General features: G+C 40.3%; 2 protein-coding genes across 2 annotated transcripts in view; both read left to right on the plus strand.

Annotated features, from left to right (window-relative positions):
• Positions 1–20,135, plus strand: part of LOC118424803 (zinc finger protein 665-like) — a 1,044,319-nt gene that overhangs the window by 38,111 nt on the left and 986,073 nt on the right. The gene's annotated exons all lie outside the window — the stretch shown is intronic.
• Positions 1–20,135, plus strand: part of LOC118424824 (formin-like protein 2) — a 1,075,906-nt gene that overhangs the window by 10,423 nt on the left and 1,045,348 nt on the right. The window contains exons 2-18 of the mRNA XM_035833626.1: positions 4,947–5,030; positions 5,508–5,588; positions 6,387–6,463; positions 6,991–7,077; positions 8,159–8,342; positions 9,259–9,335; positions 9,780–9,873; positions 10,141–10,215; positions 10,521–10,631; positions 11,051–11,200; positions 11,631–11,732; positions 12,214–12,321; positions 13,164–13,290; positions 14,352–14,522; positions 15,227–15,351; positions 15,990–16,143; positions 16,556–16,613. Coding sequence (XP_035689519.1) covers positions 4,947–5,030; positions 5,508–5,588; positions 6,387–6,463; positions 6,991–7,077; positions 8,159–8,342; positions 9,259–9,335; positions 9,780–9,873; positions 10,141–10,215; positions 10,521–10,631; positions 11,051–11,200; positions 11,631–11,732; positions 12,214–12,321; positions 13,164–13,290; positions 14,352–14,522; positions 15,227–15,351; positions 15,990–16,143; positions 16,556–16,613 — 1,865 coding nt within the window. The remainder of the gene's footprint in view (positions 1–4,946; positions 5,031–5,507; positions 5,589–6,386; positions 6,464–6,990; positions 7,078–8,158; positions 8,343–9,258; positions 9,336–9,779; positions 9,874–10,140; positions 10,216–10,520; positions 10,632–11,050; positions 11,201–11,630; positions 11,733–12,213; positions 12,322–13,163; positions 13,291–14,351; positions 14,523–15,226; positions 15,352–15,989; positions 16,144–16,555; positions 16,614–20,135) is intronic.

Here is a 20,135-nt window from a genome sequence, read left to right on the forward strand (position 1 = left end):
TTTGGCCGTTTGGCTGTTAGAAAGGAGGTCAGCAGGTCTGATATAAGCCAGGTTGTTTGAAGGCCAGTGGTGGGTACTGTTGTGGTAAAACATTATTTTCTTGTCGGTCCGGTCGAGAAAAAACTGGCCTGAAAAAATTCAGTAGACTGGATGTTGGATTAGAAACTGAGCAGATTATACCGGCACTACGGCGGCAGGCGTTCACCTGTTTTGAGGCTTATTGGTCCAAGAAAATAACAAGAGCAAAGGAGAGGAGAGTTAATACTCCCTTTAGGGGGTTCTACAGTCAAACTTTGTCTAAGTTGTTAACATGAAGATAGGATGCTCCACCAAACAGATTCCTTTGTACTTGTAGCGAAGTGGACATGTGTACACTTTTCTTTTGAGCGTAATCAGCCAAGTGGCCTGTAGTGGTGTAATGGTTAGGGTGTTTGGCTCAGATTCAGAACCCAGAGGTCCTGGGTTGGAATCCCCTGACATGCCATCTACATGTGTACATGACTTTCCTCACTCCACCCACCCAGGTACTAGGTGCAAAAATAGGTACCTGACTTAAGCTGAGTCCTTAACAAGACACAGTGGATAACATACGTAAAGAAGGTACAAACTGGGTACCTGACTTTGGTTGTGAAGGTAAAAGGCGATGGAAGAAGAGGGATGGGCTCCACCTTTAATACCGTGCCCTTAAAGACACTGTGGATAACATTCTACTGCATATGGCCTCGAAAAGGCTCTGGGGCTTCCTTTACGTTTGATCAGTCATTGTGATTCCACATAATTTGTAGCCGGAAATGTACAGCATCATTAGGTGCATTCTTTGTATACAGCATAATCGGTGCCTGAATTCTGCCTAAAGCGAAGCCAACCTACAGAATTTCATGTAAAACGTACACAGTCTATTTCAGTATTTACAGTTACTGTAGACAAGTTTAGGTTGGAGCATAGCAGACTGAAGACCTGAGTGAAAACGAGACTCCAGGAATGTTTTGTTTTTGTTTACATGGAGTCTCCAGGTATTCTTACAGAAACAAACACACCTGGTCATTAGAATGACTTCGAAATTCCTGCAGGGAGGAACAGCAATTATCTGTATCTGGGAAACAATGAAACATGGGAGGGGAGATTTGGAAATTAGGTCAGATCAGACGATTATCAGATTGATAAGTTTGAGATACCATGACAGGATTAGAAAGTCCAGTAGGTTTGTACACATGCAGTTCTTGAAATACTTTTTTCAGCAAAATCTGGTTGCGTTTGGAAGTGTGCAAGTGGGTATTTCTAGCACTGCCTCCATGAAAAGTTGAGGTATAGTTTTTACTCTACAATCATGATGTATGGGGATATATCTCAAGAACTGCTGGATAGATTGTGATGGTATTTGGTAGGTCGGTACGTGGGGTGGTTCTGACTGTGAAGTTGGATTTTGGGCCTCCTGGTGGTTGACCTTGGTACTGCAGCAGCCATTTCTTTTTCATATCTTTGGACATGCTGTGGTCTTGTTTTTCTAAGACCAAAACTGAAATTGTCTTCATTCCACATCAAAGTTTAGCATTGAAAGTAATAGAACATAACCTATTTTAACATCTCATCTCATATATTATTTAGAAATAAACAATAAATGTTTTATAGTCTACAACAAGCTGCTATTCTCTAGTTGTGAATTCCGCAGAGAGCCACAAGTGGAAGAATGTGGGCTGGAATGTGACTGAAGGCCAGCTGTAATTGTTGACCTTCACTACATGTTGATTGACTTTAACTGCTTAAAACAAGTCTTTATAGTTAGACACTTTAGGGGACCATATAGTGACTTAAAAGCAAGATTATAGGATTAAAATATCTATGTTGTCTTTGCATGCTCTTATTTATAAAAAGTTGATTAAACTGGTGAAGAGCCAACATCAATTTAATTTGTTTTTTCTGAAACATGTTTATGTAAAATCTATTCCTGCAGACATCATAAAAACAGAAGGCTGGGAGGAGTACTTGTATCTTACTATCACAGTTCTTACTCTGTTCACTTCCTGTAACCGTCTCTATTTTCATTCATTATTTTCTTAAGTCTAAGAACCAGGAAATAAAATTGGTGCGGCCTAAAAAAGAAAGTTAGTGTTTTGGAAGATTGTTATTGGATTAAAATATGTGTGCATGTGCATGTATCTGTGTTATTTCTGTTGAACAACTTGTCCTACTTTCTGTGATAGGGGAAGAATTTATGTGAGTTCGTGTTACAGATTACAATCTGCATGGTTGGTGATTAGAACACTCCAGCTGATAATATTCAGCATTGAAGATTTTTTTTCTTCACATCACACTCCGAAGAAATAATTTGTTATCCTAGGATAGACACACAGGAGAACCACATCTCAACTTGTTAAGGTAGTTTAATTAAGATCCTTCAGAGTAATATATACATGTAGGGGTGTGCCTTTTTAACAGTCTGGCCAAAACCTATTACATGTATTCAAATCATTAGCTGCCATATTAGGGCCCCAAATACTCTCTTGTTTCAATTAGTTGATACCAAACATAACTCTGTTTAGCTAGCAACATCTCAAAAATGCTTCTGCAAATCTGTTTTTCATGTTTGTTCCTGTGTCATATAGGCCAGTGAGAGCCTGAAATAAAGAAATAACAGTTTTATCCCTGGCCTTGGCCAGACAAAGAGTTATAGGAATGTACTAGTACACTACTCTTAGACAGGTGTCTTATGCTGTATATGGCACTTGTAGGTTATAGGATACCCCTTTTACATAGTCAGGATCAGAAGGACATTCCGGACTATAGAGAGCCACTTCACAACTTGTTTGTGCCATGGCTCTATACTTAACATGGCCATCTCAGCCTGCCAAGTGTATTTACTTGTATGGTATTACATAAAGTGTTCCGGATTCTACATTTGTACCTTCAAAAATGAATTCAAACTGTTTCTGATAACCACTTCAGAGAATGTACTTCATGACTGACTGCATGGAAAATGCTGTCAAGTGTGCAGCTTGAATTGTGTTGGTTAAGTGTGCAGCCCTGTAACAGTACTGCATATTATATTGATGAAGACATGTAGACATATACATGTGTTAGGCCACACCAAGTAAATTGTTTGGTTCTCAGATTTAAAAGCAAATTATTATGTCAACATGAAAATATGAATCTTAGGAGAAATAAATATGGTATTTGTATACTAGTACAAGTCATGGTGCCCCAACGACCCACACAGAGGTCATGGGATAGGTGAGGTGAGAATACTAGTACACAGTATCAGCAATTGAATGTAGTCAGATTCAAGTTTCCATCTTGACTTCTTGCTAACTAAATTTGCTAAGTGTCAGAGTTTAGATTTGTTTGGCCTTAGAAATCCAGGCACATATAGTTTTAATACATCATACAAAATGAATCTACAATGTACATGCAACATTAACAATATAATGAAAAGGGTTGTAAACGGTCTAACAGAATCACCGACTGCAGTTTTTCATCAGTGGACTAAAAAGATGAAGGATAGCCGATGCTGTTGGAAACATCTTTTATTTTGGAGACGTGCAGTCATTTATTTTGTAATACCGTATCGTGTATTATTCTATGACACAGTAGAAGCTGTTTAGTTGCAATGCACACCCCATTTGCCATTATCTTTCGTGCAATTATCCGGGTGGTTCAATGATGTAAAGTTATCCAGCTGGACTGCACCGGTTTGTGATTTTGGGATCCGGTGCAATTAACAGAAGTTTGCAGTAATCCGTTGTGCAATTAACTGGCTTCTACTGTACCATGAACTTGAAGGCTTGATATCACTGGACAGATGTAGCCTGTACCAAGCTGTGGTTCAACATCAAATCTCCAGATAGATGACGTGTTTGTTATTAAAACTGTGTGGTATGCAGACAGTCCTGGCAGGTTTCAGTACATTAGAGCCTGCGTGTTGACCTACTGTATGGACATGATCACTCCCCTAGTATAATACTGGAGCTTTGTGGGCTCATCGTAGCAGCTGGCTACATGTATGTTACTGTAGACTGTGTAGTTAGTTGGAACGTAATTTTGCTACTGAGAAATTTAAAGATAAGGGAATGTATTGGTGATGGGAGAAGTAAGGGGGTCTTAAATGGGCCACCAGATACAAATTTTTCTGTTGTGATCAGTTCACAATGGAGTGGAAACCATATAAATGGTACATATTTCATGATTTACAGTATAGAATATTAAACAAGTCACCACACCTAACCCCTACATATCTATGTACAAAATGTAACTCTAAACACTGTTCAAAGCTCATGAAGAGCCCCCTATCAACTGTGATAATGATTGCAGGAAGAAAAGATTGTCAACAAGTAGGAAATATGAAATATTGATCAATTTTTTGCATTTATTGGTATTAAAAAGGCTGAAACATGAAGACTGAAGGCTGTTGATTATACATCTGCAAAGTATAAGAATGGAACAGAAATAAATAAACTTACAAATAAAATTAAACTTTGACTTATTCAAGTTCTTGTATCCTTTACCAATGTGATAAAACTGAACAGTTATAACTACAATTTCTTTAGTATGGACAGGATTCTTACTGAGTTTCGTTGAAGAGGTTCATCAGTCACGTATGCAAACAGTTATAACAATTTTCATCAATCAATGACTGTTTTTGAAAAGGTACAGTACATACCTCCCAAATTTTCGATGTCTACCAGTACATCATCGTCAGGGGAATGACCTAATCTCAGTTCTCGCGAGAGAACACGAGACTAGGTCAGGCTTGCGTGGATCATCTGCCCCCTCCCCCCGCCTCCTTGCAGAGAAGGGGTAGGTAGCACTTGGGCAGCTCCCAACCCTCGGTCCGGTTCAACTTCGCAGCCTCAAAAACAGTCATTGATTGATGAAAATTGTTGTAACTCTTACTGAAATGTGTTTCCAGAAGCAAAACAAGACATTGACCAAATGTTTCCCATCCCCCCCAGGCGTCAATGGACCTCCCCCCTGACAAGGCCAAGGTGCTGAGAAGTTACGACAACGACAAGAAATGGGACCTGATCTGTGACCAGGTAGGGCAACAAACAAACAAACAAACAAACAAACAAACAGGTGTTCATGTTAGGTAGTGTTAGACAACACAAGAAATGGGACCTGATCTGTGACCAGGTAGGGCAACAGGTGTTAATGGGGATTCTGATGAGTTTTAATTATATCTTGATTAAGTATTAATGGTGCCAGGCACACTCAAACGAAACCTCTACATAACTTCATAAGAACCACCTGCCAAATATGACCACTTTTTGGTGGTCCCTTTGACGCAAGCATTGAGAATCCTGAAGTACTAATTTTTGTCACAGAAAAGAGAAGAGTTCCCAGTTTGTGGGGCTCTGTTGGCTGTGACTTAAAGTTGCTTTGAAACTGATATAAACCTAACAAAGGTAGAGTTTTGAATGACTGTTGTCATGTGGTTTTTGTGTGTAAACATTTTGTTTTGAAAAGTGTTTTATACTACATTTTTTGTAAGTTTTGTTACTGTCGTGTTACAGGAAAGAGTCCAGGCCAAAGAGCCCCCACACACCTACCTACAGAAACTACAGGGGTACATGGATGTCAACACAGCCAAGAAGGTCAGGAAATCTTGCACTACATGTCTATATAGTGGTGCGTACCTAAAGCCCGGACTTGGAATTGGACCTAAAAACGTTTAGGTCCAAGTCCAACAAAAACCTAAATGTCCGGACTCAAGTTCGGACTTGCAAAAAGATAATCTATCACTATATTCCCTTTTCTTGTTCTAAACCATCTAAAACCTTCCATAGACAGTGAAATTTGCACTGGAAAAGGACAAAAAACATTTCCTGTCTACACTGGCTGTATATAATTTGCATGTATTTTTCACATTGCATTTCAGTTCATGCTAACATGCAATTTTATATGCACCATCCCCCATCCCCCTTAAAAAAGAAAACTTTCCAGCGCACATAATATGCAATGATGGGATCAGGTCCGGACTTATAAGTCCGGACCTGAACCTGAACTGCTGGACCTGAATTTGGACCTGAACCTGAATATGAGTTTAGGTACACACCACTATGTCTATATGATATAAAATCTTCATGATAAATAAATACATTTTGCGGTGTAGCAATGTGGTCAGGAGAACCTACTGTCCATAATGAAACCTGATATATCCCAATGTGACACATGTAGCAAATTATTGCAGATCGTCATCATCAGTTATACCAACATTTCAGAATGACGTTTAAAAGACAACTATATTACAGCTATCTTTACATATCAGATATTTTCAGAATAAGATGTAGCAAAGAGTGCAAAGGAAACCTGTATATAGATGTTACATTTAGATTTTATTGTTTTTTCTCCTTTTTTGATGAAAATGATGTTTTTTTTCTCCTTTTGCCCAGAAGAGTAGTCGCAAGATGCTGGAGTCCACACAGGTGCTGAGAGACATCGAGATCTCGCTCAGGACTAACAACATAGAGTAAGTCTGACACTTAATAATCATCCTCTTCCTGTTGAGATATAAGTACCTGCAATAAGTACACTACATGGAGATCTCGCTCAGGACTAACAACATCGAGTACAAATGTATGATAATTTTTATGAAATCATCTTCTTTCTAATGAGACTTTCTAATGAAACTTTACTGTACCTACATCAAGATCTCGCTCAGGACTAACAAGGACTTCACAACTTTGTTATATTCTCAGGATGTGTACTCTTCCCAAAGACTTGAAACGTAAAAGTAGTAGGGCCTCAAATGTCTGGTGCTATAGAAGTCTGAAAATTGGCTTTTCAGGTTCTAAGTTATGATAGTGAAACAGATTAAGGGAGGAATGTTTCTAAAGCTTCCAACTGTACATGTACGTATTAATATACAGGTATGTATTCGCTTTGTGTAGAGTAGTAAACTAAAAAGTCATTGATACCATAAGACTTTCGTGGAGATGTAGTATGATATACATGTAGTAGGCACAAAGAAAGAACTGACTTGTTTTCTTTTTGCAGGTGGGTGAAAGAGTTTCTGAACCAGGAGAACAGTGGACTGGATGTGTTGGTGGACTATCTCACCTTCACTCAGATACAGATTGTCTCGTAAGTAAACTTTACAACTTGTAATACAAGTGTACATGTACCTCATCTTTACTATCTCACCTTCACACAGATACAGATTGTCTCGTAAGTAAACTTCACTATCTCACATTCACACGGATACAGATTGTCTCGTAAGTCATGTTAACCTCATCTTACAGAGAATTTAAAGACAACAACGTTGCCCTTTTTCTGTACTAAAACAGTTAAATGTGATAAGAATTTTCTATCAATAAAATTCTTAATTGTCCTAATTAAAAATTTGTTAACGGTACTAGATTATAGCGACTTTCACTGTCACTCATGTTATAGAGTCAATTGCAAAAATGTCATCATCGCAAACATTTGATACTAACATTTGAGACTTAAACTAAATGTTGTGAGCTACTCCCCTTTCCCTAACCGCTATGATTACCAACCTCAATATTCAATGGATTTTCAATAATGTAGAAGACTCGAGCCAAATCTCTACTTTCTTGGTGTAGTGAATTTTGTATTTTGAAGCCAGCAATGGCCACTCGTACCATAAGCCTTACAGATAAATAAAATAACGCTCTCTAAGATACAGCCATGTTTTTCCTCCCAGAGTAAAAAGATGCCAATTGCCAGGTTTGAAGCTATGATCGTGAAAAAGATTAAGGCAGAAATAATCCAAAAGCTGCCAAATGTACAATGTATAGAGTGCCCAGAGCCCCTCACACATTAGGCCAAACCTTCAGTACATCCTAACACACATGTTTATACCCCACAGTAAAGACGACACATTCGGCAGCATGTCTGCCAACTCCAGTCTGAGGAACATGGTCGGCTCCAGTCCATACACTCACAGACTGTCCCATAACTACAAACCTCCATCACCACATCCTAACACACATGTTTATACCCCACAGTAAAGACGACACATTCGGCAGCATGTCTGCTCACAGACTGTCCCATAACTACAAACCTCCATCACCACATCCTAACACACATGTTTATACCCCACAGTAAAGACGACACATTCGGCAGCATGTCTGCTCACAGACTGTCCCATAACTACAAACCTTCATCATCTCATCCTAACACACGTGTTTATACCCCACAGTAAAGACGACACATTCGGCAGCATGTCGGCCAACTCCAGCCTGAGGAACATGGTCGGCTCCAGTCCGTACGCAAAAAGTCCGTCCCGCAAGTCCACCAAGAAGAACCGAGACGTGGGCACAACTCGGGAGCGGGAAGACGTGCACGTCTGTATCATGTGTCTCCGCGCCATCATGAACTATCAGGTAAGGTCAATGACCTGTACAATAATGTAGCAAGTGGTAGGACAAAGCCTATGGGGCTGGTCACCATATACTGTAAATGCAGAAATGTTCGCAGTGGTTTTATTATTAATGTTCGTGGTTTTCGCGGTGGACACTTCACCGCGAATTTAAAACCACCGTGAACATTTTTCCCTGGCAGTAAGAGACTACAGTGCATGGTGCTACCGCAAACTTAAAACCACCGCGAAAAGTCCCTATTCATACCACCGTGAAATTAAATCCCTGCGAACTTAAATACATTTACAGTAGTGCAAGGATGTCTGCATCATGTGCCTACGTGCCATCATGAACTATCGGGTAAGGTCAACGACCTGAACCAGATGGCTGTTGCCATGGTTACAGTTAAAGTAGCAGACACCCTGTGGTGTTCAATGACACAATGTTGCAAGTAGTAGGACAAAGCCTATGGGGCTGGACATCATATAGCATGAGGATCTCTGCATCATGTGTCTATTTGCCATCATGAACTATCAGGTGAAATATTACGTTTTATCAACTTAAGGTCATTTAGTTACTTGAGCAACTGGATGGATTTGAGAATGGCAAGTCGTTTGAGATAACATCTGCTACCTTTTTGTCAGTGGCTAGAAAAGGTAGTAGATACTATCTGAAACATCTGACTGTTTCCAAACCATATCCAGTTGCCTAAGTAACAACCATTTGGCATGTCATGTTACCCGGATGTCCAGCAGAATGTGTCATCTAGGCTGACCAGATTGGTTGGTCATTGTTCCTTAATTAGTAGCTGTAATGAACATCAGCAGTAGTTCCAGTCTGTTATTGGAATGTATGTTGAACAATGTGTTGTACTAATGAATCCATAACCATGTGAGAAAGTATTGGTTAAAGCTATCTTCTATTTTCCTCTGTTCTCCAGCATGGGTTTAACATGGTGATGGCCCACAAGATGTGTGTGACGGCGATCGCTCTCAGTCTCAACCATAACAGTCCCAGGTACGAAAACTTCTTCTGTCGGTAGCCAATCAGAGCTTAGCCTTCTGCTGGTACTGTGTTTAAAAAAGTACTTTTCTAGTGATTATTAGTAAATATCAAGCTGTGAGAACATTCATTTGTAGCTTTGATCATTATGCAGATGGAAAACATCTATTTTAGTTGTACATATAGTAAGGTTCTTCAAAGACAACCAGAACTGTAATCACTTCCGACGTTTTAATTGCAGGACTTTAAACGATGTAACTCTATCTCTGTTATATACTTTGTCTGACCCTTGCCTCTTCCCTCATGACCTCAATGAAAAGCATCCTGCTGGCCGATTTGAGCTTTCATGAATAAATAAAGGTTGAAACAAACAAACAAACAAACAAACAAACAGTTGTATTTTCTATCACAAAACAACCAACATTAGGGCATCTACAATGGCATTCTCTTCCCTTCCAGAACGAAGGCCCTTGTCCTTGAGCTGCTGGCAGCCATGTGCCTGGTGAAGGGAGGGCACGAGATCACACTCAAGGCTTTCGACAACTTTAAGGAGGTACGTGTCATCTTAAGATGTCTCCCAAGATGCAAGCAATAATTATTATCCTGAAATGGTATGATGATGGTTTTAAGTACACAGTTTCGTGTTTAGTTACCTATGAAAGAAAGCGGAATATTTGTGATCCAAAGAAATAAAACAGAAACAAGGTTTGAAAGATCTGTTGACAACAACTCAAGTTGTGCTGCAATATTCTCGATGATCTAAACAGTGTAATTCATAACGGTTTATTTGTCATTTATGCTCATGTCTTTTTGCCCCCAGGTTTGCTACGAGACGAAGCGGTTTGAAAAACTGATGGACTCCTTCTGTACAGAGGAGAGCAACATTGACTTCATGGTGAGGATGGTTTTACCTACACTGAACACTAGAAATGACTGTATTTCTTGAATTTCACATTTGAAAACAAATCTGATGGTAGTGTAGTGTGTTCTATATATAAGTTTGGCTGTAAAAGACAGGTATATATTCGTTTACATGTAGTCAGGGCTGGCCAACTAGCCAGTGGCTGTTCCAATTGAGTAGTTTTGTTGTCATGTCACACACTGCATGTATATATTTTCTATATTTACTTGTATGAATTGTCAGTCAGTAAACAGGAAGATGAAGATGTCTGTAAGCTAACCGCATGTCATTTGTTTCAGGTTGCCTGTATGCAGTTTATCAACATTGTTGTGCACAGTGTAGACGACATGAACTACAGGGTACACCTACAGTACGAGTTCACTCAGCTGGGCCTGGATACTTATCTAGAGGTAAGCAGTCCTGTATTAAAAAGTCTCTACATTGCAGTGCAAAATTGGAAAAACATTTTAAAAACATGAAATGTGGAGAGAGAGTATTGAACGCAGATGTAAAAAAACTGTTAATATTTTGTTTCAAAGAGTAGAAATATCTGTTACTGAATATAGACATATAAGAATTTTTGGAAAAACTTCAGTGCACAGTGACATACATACACAGTTGTCAGACTAAGTCATTTGTGAAAGTAGCCTTGAACATGTCGAGGGAACTTTTTCCATACCCAAAGTATTTTAGTGTTGCTTAGATGCACCCAATACAAAAGGCTTAGATCAAACGTAATACAAAAGATAACCCCACAGTTGAAAACTTACCCAGTGTAGAACTAGTACCAACACTTCTCCCCTGACTTGTGCTTTTTGTTTGATGGCAGAAACTGAGAAACACAGAGAGTGACAAGTTGGGGGTTCAGATCCAGGCGTACCTGGATAACAAGTTCGACGTCGCGTCTCTGCTGGACGACTCGGAGACAAAGACGGCCGCTCTGGAGAGAGTGGTGGAGCTGGAGGAGCAGGTCTCACATGTAAGTTCACATTGGTCTCACAGCTCAGTTCCGTTCACAAAACGTGGTCTCACATCTCAGTTTGTAGTGGTCATATATCTCACATGGAATGTTGACACATGGAAAGGTGGACTCACTTTTGGACTCCAAAGTGTAGATTCAAGTCAATCTCAGAATGTATAAATATGTTCATTTTCTTATGATTCACACATCATTTTGTCACTTAAAAAGATTGACATTTCAGATATGTTAATTTCTTTACATGTCTGCAAGCCTTAAAATTGATTAATATAATGATTACTTCATTGATTCGTTGAAGTGAATTTTTTTATGTGAACTTGCATGAAACAATAAGGGTTCATGGTCAGATTTAGAACTTGCTGTGGTCTCACGTGTAAGCTTTCAATGATCAGGGAAAAGTCTTAAGATCCCATTTCTTAAATCCTTCCAGCTGAGTGAGAAGCTGCAAGACCTCGAGGAGGAGTCTTTAGTAAAAAGTCTTGAACTTGAGCGGCAGCTGGCCGAGGCGTTGAGGGAGGCAGAACTTCTCAAGGTAAGTCAGGATAAACTTCTTGAACCTTTAGAAGATACTAAGAAACAGATAGGTGACAACATTTTGACCACAAACTTAAAACCTTCTTTCCCCAACTACCATAAAAGTTGCCAAAAGAAATAAATATTTGTTGTCTTTAGAGGTGGCTTTAGTAAGATGTTATTCTATTTCCCCAGGAAACTTGTGCCAAATCAGACACCGAAGTGATGATATTTTGACCACAAATGTATAACCTTCTTCCCCAACTACTGTGAAAGTTACAAATATAGATAAATATTTGTTTAGGTTGAAGGTACCTTTAGATAATTGTCGTTTTATGTCCCCAGGAAACATGTGCTAATTTAAAAGTAGACACTAAAGTAACGATGTTTCGACTACATGTATGAACTTGTTTCCCAAACTGCCATGAAAGTCGCAGCAATAAATGAATATTTGTTGTCTTTAGAGATATCTAGAGTTGAATATTCTTTTATTACCCCAGGAAACATGTGCCAAAGCTGACACGGAGGTGACGACTCTTCGCCGGCTGGTGAAACAGAAGGACGAGGAAGTCATCAAACACCAGACACTGCTGGACTCCAAACTGCAGGTCAGGGGCTCCCTCTAGCAATACCAGCTAAAAAAGCAGTCTGTGCATCTCATTGAGAAATTCACAGCGTTAAATGAATATTTGTACTCTTTAGAGGTGGCTTTAGTTAGATATCATCAAACACCAGACACTGCTGGACTCCAAACTGCAGGTCAGCAGCTCCCTCTAGTAATATTAGATAAAACTGCAGCTCTTTGCCTGATTCCTCCAGTAGCGAATGATCCTCATGATATAATAATAATAATCACCTGGTGTATTTTGCCAGCCAGTAAGTACCCAAAGTACGAGTAATGAGGCTGTTTAACGTGGTCAGAGCACCTCCTCGAGCACGGGACCCTCGTTTTACGTCCCTCCCGGAAGACGATTTCGTGGAAAGCTTTGTGATGTTACAGCAATCCGGTCGTCCAGTACTGTCCAGACTGCGCGGCCAAAAGCCAAGAGCTGCACAATTTGAACTTTGTACTTTGTCTTAGTATGTATGAAGATCACAAAGTCAGGTGGTTTTGCAGTGAGATAGACCCGAATCATGCTACATTTCTGTACACCAGACAATTGCGATCTGTGGCTAAGCTAAAAGCAATTGATTTTGTTTTTTAAAAGCCTGGGCCAGTGAAAGAATAGCTTTTCAGGGGCTTGACTATTGGAGTGATTGATTGATGTATTGATAAACCGATGTATTGATTGATTGATTTAATAGTAGGTTGATAAACTGATTTATTGATGTATTAATGTATTGATTGATTAATGTATGTCCTGTAGGAGCTACAGCTGCAGTGTCATAAGGAGGACTGTTTGATTGGTGTATTGATTGATTGATTATTAATTGCTAACCCCACCTGTAGGAGTTGCAGCTTCAGCGTCGAGAGGAGGCAGACGGAGCCTCGTCGCCAGGGGAACACGACGACAAACGTGCCGCGCCGATCCTCTCCATCCCCCCTCCCCCTGCCGAACCCTACCAGACTGACGCAGGTGAGATGTTTGTTTGTTTGTTTGTTTGTTTGTGAACACGACGGCAAACGTGCCGCCCCAATCCTCTCCATCCCCCCTCCCCCTGTCAAACCCTACCAGACTGACGCAGGTGAGATGTTTGTTTGTTTGTTTGTTTGTTTGTTTGTTTGGGAACACGACGACAAACGTGCCGCGCCGATCCTCTCCATGCCCCCTCCCCCTGCAGAACCCTACCAGACTGACGCAGGTGAGATGTTTGTTTGTTTGTTTGTTTGTTTGTTTGTTTGTTTGGGAACACGACGACAAACGTGCCGCGCCGATCCTCTCCATGCCCCCTCCCCCTGCAGAACCCTACCAGACTGACGCAGGTGAGATGTTTGTTTGTTTGTTTGTTTGTTTGTTTGTTTGGGAACACGACGACAAACGTGCCGCGCCGATCCTCTCCATGCCCCCTCCCCCTGCCGAACCCTACCAGACTGATGCAGGTGAGATGTTTGTTTGTTTGTTTGTTTGTTTGGACCTTTGTTTATTATCCCCCTCTTCCCCTGCTGGTCCCTCCCAGACTGACGCAGGTGGAGCATTTTTTTTATTTCTTCATCTTTATTGTCGTTCCTTCAGTATGGGGCATCGTCTGTGTCTGTTTGTTTGGATCTTTGAATCTTTCTTCATTCATTACAAGCACCAATCAGCCTGCAGGCCACTTTTCATTGAGGTTGTGATGGTCAGACAAAGTATAACAAAAATACAGACTACGGGTTTGGATGTGATAACCAGAGTTTTTCAGCCAGTAATGGAATGTTCATAAAGCAGCACCGAGCTCTATAAAGTTTGTTATGAATGTGAACACACCGGTCTGTTTTCTCTGTATTCTTGCTCTGTTTCTTCTGGTTTGGGCCAAACATGGTCAAATGGCAAAGACAAAGAACAAGACCTACAGTAACTTAGTAAGACTTTGTATTGTCTCCTTAGTCTTGCATTGTATGATTTTTGCAAGTGTATGACTTTCCTTTCTTTTCCTTTTCAAAAGAAAAATGAAACATTAAGATTATTTTTTTTACACCTTTCCTTTGTCTCACGTGCAGGTAACAAAGTCCCAAGACCGAGTTCGCTGGCCCCGGCAGCAGGTGCACCATCATCATCAGCAGGGGACTTGCCGCCACCACCCCCTCCCCCTCCTCCCCCTGCACCACCCCCTCCCCCACCCCCGGGCATGCCCCCACCCCCTCCACCACTCCCTGGGGCAGCCATGGCAGGTAAGGATCGTTCAGTTGTACATCAAGCAGTTCTACGGGACATTAGACTGGGTACCATCCGGAAAGTAGTTCGCTCCGCCGTTAATGCACTATATGCAGTCGCTTCTCACTCTGCCATTTATCATACATTACATACAATCACTTACTGTAAATGCAGAAATGTTCGCGGTGGATTAATATTCGCGGTTTTCGCGGTGACCACTTCACCGCGAAATTAAAACCACCGCGAATATTTTCTATTATGGTATTAGAATGCAGTCTATGGTGTTACCGCGAAATTAAATCCACCGCGAAATGTCCTTTTTCCCGCTACCGCAAAATTAAATCCCCGCGAACTTAAATGCATTTACAGTATCTGCTATTCCGTCTGGAAACCTTGACCACGTTAACGTCTGGAATCATCCAAATTTTAGACAAGGGCTCTGATTGGTCCCTACACGAATTAAGGAATGGGTTCAACCGCTCATTTGAATAGGCATTCCAACCCCCGAAAAGCCTTCTGTCCGCTTGCAGGAGGGATTTTGTCATCAAACGAGCGCTCTAGAACCCATTCCTCATTAACAGACGTTTCCACCAAACGGTTGATTTTCTGGTTGGATTCAACACAGATCAATGTACATCGATTTAATGTACCTAGATGTGCCATAAAGATCTTTTCCTGTACAGTGTAAGATTTTGGCTAAGAAGTCCCTGTTTTCTCCCAGCCCTGAAGATTAAGAAGAAGCATGTTCCAAAGTTCCGGCTGCCGGTTCTGAACTGGGTGGCGCTGAAACCCAACCAGGTGAAGGGGACCGTGTTCAGCGAGATCGACGACGACAAGGTCATCGAGGTAAGCCGTCAAGGTCGTTTTTAGTACATGGTTTGATGAGAAATGTGAGAAACTTGCTGAGCTATTTCATGTTTATAATTAGCTATTTAAAGGTTATAGTTAGAGATGGCAAACTTCACCGCATATGTTATATGCAAACAGCATTGTGACTCCCAGCATTCGACAGACAGAGCTGTATTCAGCGCTAACTTAGATTTTTTCCGTCATACTCATCATTTGGGAACCCATGTTGTTCATTTTCGTTATCAAATCTGTCACTTTGAGCTTACAAAAATACCATTTCATCAGTTTCATGTCATAAAGTTCAGAATATTTTATGGATGGGGTGAATTTTTTTACTGTCCCTTCAAGCAAATTTCCATCCCTGAATGGAGGGACAGATTCTAGAGACATTCCTAATGGCAATGTTGTACAGACAGACAGACATAAATGCAGACAGACGGTCGGATGGACACACAGGCAGACAGACAAACAAACACACAGACAGATATACATACAGACAGACATACATACACCCAGGCAAATAGACAGACATACATACACACAGGCAGACAGTCAGACAGACAGACAGACAGACATACAAGCACACAGTTGCTCCAAAGTACAGTACCACAAGGTGCCCTTTTCTCTCCTGCCAGGAACTAGACATGACAGACTTTGAAGACAACTTCAAGACGAAGGCTCAGCCTCTGGACTCCAAGGAGGATTCCATCGCTAAGAAGATATCTGAGAAGTCTATAAGGAAGAGGGACCAGGTGACTCTGATTGACGCCAACCGGGCAAGAAATCTTGGTAAGAAAAAAGCAGACCCAGGGTTTGAAAAGAACACTTCCAGTTTGTATAATCAACCCAAATTTTAGATGCTTCATCTTTTAGACCATTTTTACCTTCTCCCTTCTACCCAACCCCATAACTACTACAAATTTGATGCCATAAAACAGCTACCAGGAGTGATAGCATTAAAAGACACCATACATGTTTCTACAATGGGTTCAAATACTTTCTGTATCAGTTCAGTTCAGTTCGGTGCCTTCATTTGATGACAATGATACTGCCGAGCATCTCAGTTTACTTATTAATAAGTCTAATTTTCAGAAGGATAAGTCTAATTTGAAGTAAGAATAACGGTTATTATTGATTTATTTTTGTTTATTTTTTGCTTGTCAATGATTGATTGCTTGATTCTTTGATCTTTCCTTTGCAGCTATCTCCAAAAGAAAGATTGCGCTCGACAATGACCAGATCTTCAGAGCCATTGTCATGTAAGTATGCCGAACTTGTTAGCTACGGAACTTTTTACACAGAAAGATATCTTTTTAATGATTATAAAAATATAAACAAAATTGATGATGAACTTTGTGTTTCTCTTCCCTGTCTTCCAGGTTTGACCTAAATGTGCTGAATGTTGACCAGGTGGACATTCTTATCAAGTTTGTACCCACGGAACAGGAGGTCAGTATACTAACCCTAACACTAACATAACCCTAACCCTAGTGTGCTCAATGTCTCACCCACGGAACAGGAGGTCAGTATGCTAACATCTAACAGGACAGGACAAATATTTTGTTTTCTTTACAGTGCACACTTAGCAGAATGTAAACTTTGAGGCACTCAATTTGCCTGAATGAATGATGACACGTGTAGGTATCCTACAAACTTCATGGCGTTACTTTTCAGTGCTGGCTTGCCAGTTTGAAAACTAATGAAACGACTAGCAATGGCAAGAGAAAGATTCGCCATCAGCACTTTGACTATGTTTTTCAGAATACTTGTCAGTAAGGAGCCCCATAACATTTACAGCTCCATCGTCCCTGTCCATTCTACCCACACATATTCAACTAGATTATCCAACTACTTCAGTTTTAAACTCCCTAAGCCAAAAACAAACTCAAAAAAGCGAACTTTTCTCTACCGTGCCATCAGTCTATGGAATGTCCTACCGTCACACATCAAATCTCTGCCCAACTTTTCACGATTTAAAACGGCAATCTACCATCATATATTCTCAAGATAGTTTTTTTATGATTGTGAATGCTTTTATCTGTTATGTATATATATATATACATGTATGTTTGTGGTGTATCTGTTCGAACCCAGGAAGACTAGCCCTACGGGCTAAAGGGTATCTTAATAAAGGAATAAAAGAATAAAGGAATGTTTGTGAGTAAATGTTCTACATCATTCAACACTGCATCCACCACCTTGTAAATGTGGCTTGGTTTAAGATGTATGAAGGATCTTGTTTCAGATTTTTGTTCTCAATACTCTGAAAGTTTTACCCATGTTAGAATATACTCCCATTGTACCCCCACCAGGTGAAGGCGTTTCGAGAGTACGAGGTCAGAGACAGAAAACCAGTGGAGAAACTCAGCGATGAGGACAAGTTCATGTTACAGGTTATTCTCAGTTTTCCTGTTTTTCTTTCCTCCCTTTCTATCCTGCTTGTGGGTGCTCTGTTTTGCTGATTTTATTTGCTGTCAAATTTCGCCAACACTGCCCTGTTGAGTTTGTCTGTATTTTTGAATTATGTGTTATGACTTTGTTTTGATATTTTGTGAGAGAGGGTGTTTAAGGAATGATACACACACAACTTCTGCACAAACAGAAGACTTGAAATTTTCTCTATCTGCATTGTTCAATTGCTGCAATGCTTGTTTACCTTTAGCTGTGGAGTAAATTATGTGTACATGTATTTTATTTAATCACAGGCTAGACTGTGGTTTCAAACAGAAATATTTTGGAGATAATGTAATAAATAAAAAAAATAAAAAATAATGTAATCTGTCTTGATATCCCTAACTATCCTGTAATTGAATACAGCAGATATACATGTAGGTTACCCCACGGATAAAGGTGAACTAGCTTTAACTGCCTCTCTTCCTTCTGACAGGCACACAGTTGTGCATCTGCTACTACCTCTGACACACTTAACTACTTCTTAGGCCACAGCAGTTTGATTTGTTGGTTCTCGGATTTTGAAAAATTATGCTTAACTGGACAAACTGAGCAAAACAAAGCCCGTTAAAATGTTAGCCTAAGTATCAGCCTGGTTAGTTTACCAGGGCTCATGATACTCATGATACTCCCGGAGTATGGGAACGGTACGAGACAAGAATGAGTACGGTAAACTAACCAGGCTGATACTCAAGCTATACAAATGTACGCGGTGCACTCAGTTTTATGGAGTGAATACGTATACAGTCATATTGAAGCATTCCTCCATGGCCTGCTTTTTTATACTGTCTGATTTCTATGTTTTCCCATAAAATGTCAGAGAATTAAATACATAAATTGTTTTGGTCTTAACTAACTTCAATGTTTGTTTAAAGCTGACAACATTGTTTTAAACCCATTTTTTCTCTCCCCCCAGTTCAGTAAGATCGAGAGGATACAGCAGAGGCTGACAATCATGAACTTCCTGGGAAACTTTGAGGATAACATCCACATGCTTACACCTGTGAGTACATCCAATTATCATTTTATTTTTTATACAATTTGAATTTTCTGTTGCTATGACTGGCTCTCTAAAAGTAAGTCACTGGACGTAACTGCTTATCTGAATTTTTAAGCTTCTAGCATTTGTCAAAGACTTATTAACATTTTCTCCTGGCCTCGTATTTAGAAATTAAATTAACTATGAACTTTTATAGTCTTCAGAGTTTTTTTACAGAATTTACAGAATTAGCAATGCTTGATCTACTTGAGGTGTATGTATATTTGTTATTGTGTTGATATCCAGTACTCTTTTCTTTCCCAGCAACTGAACGCAGTGACAGCAGCCTCCATGTCCATCAAGGCCTCACAGAAGCTCAAGAAAATGCTGGAGGTTTGTTGGTTTGGAAATGTTGACATAGTAATGCAGTTGTCCAACTCGAGTAAAAAGAGACTGTCACAACAAATCCGTAGGTTGTCAGAGTTTATTTACCTCTACCTGCTGCCTATCCCCATAACCTGGTTAGAGGTAAATAGAGAATCTGGAGCCAAAACAGCTACTCCAGTGAGTTATAGAAGGTTAAAGACTGGATCTAGAAGAAAATCAGAAGGTAGATGGGTAGAGGGTAGCCTACCGGAAGTAAGCCGGCCGTAGATTTCCGAATCGACCGTTGCAGTCGCAGATCCTCGGAGCTTCGCGGGGACTTTCAACAACTTCAGTAACGATTCGAGCGAACCACCGAACGCGTTCTAAAGCGCACTTTGGTTCGTCGGAGAGTTGGATAAAATGGCGGACAACTCAAGCGGCGGAGGGAAGTGCGCATATTTCGAGACGTTCTCGCGGCACAACACAGTCGTATCAATACGTTGTAAATATTGCTGTGCAGTGTACTAAGGTAGACTCAACTCATAATGTAGAAAATGGCCAAAAACAGTGGCTTTGATTTTACATTATTGAATCCCTTTAACCCATGTTAATTTCCCATCAGATCATCCTGGCTTTTGGAAACTACATGAACAGTTCCAAGAGAGGAGCTGCATATGGTTTCAAACTGCAGAGTCTGGACACGGTGGGTCATTTTGTTTCACTAAGTCATGTCTTCTCATTATGTGGATTTTTTGTCCTTGAAGAAAACAGCCAGTATTGTTGTACCTTTTGGTACGATATGACCTCTGCCACCCCCTCCCACCCAGCTTCTGTAACCCTTTGTTTCTCTAACAGATGACTTTGATCCTGTGATTTTCTATAACAACCTCTGTTATTCTATAATGTGACCTCTGTTGCCCCCCTCCCATCCCACCTATGATTTTTCATCATGACCTCTATTGTTATGACCTTCACTGCCCCCTCC

Source organism: Branchiostoma floridae, chromosome 10, assembly GCF_000003815.2.
Source record: "Branchiostoma floridae strain S238N-H82 chromosome 10, Bfl_VNyyK, whole genome shotgun sequence".
NCBI lineage: Eukaryota > Metazoa > Chordata > Leptocardii > Amphioxiformes > Branchiostomatidae > Branchiostoma > Branchiostoma floridae.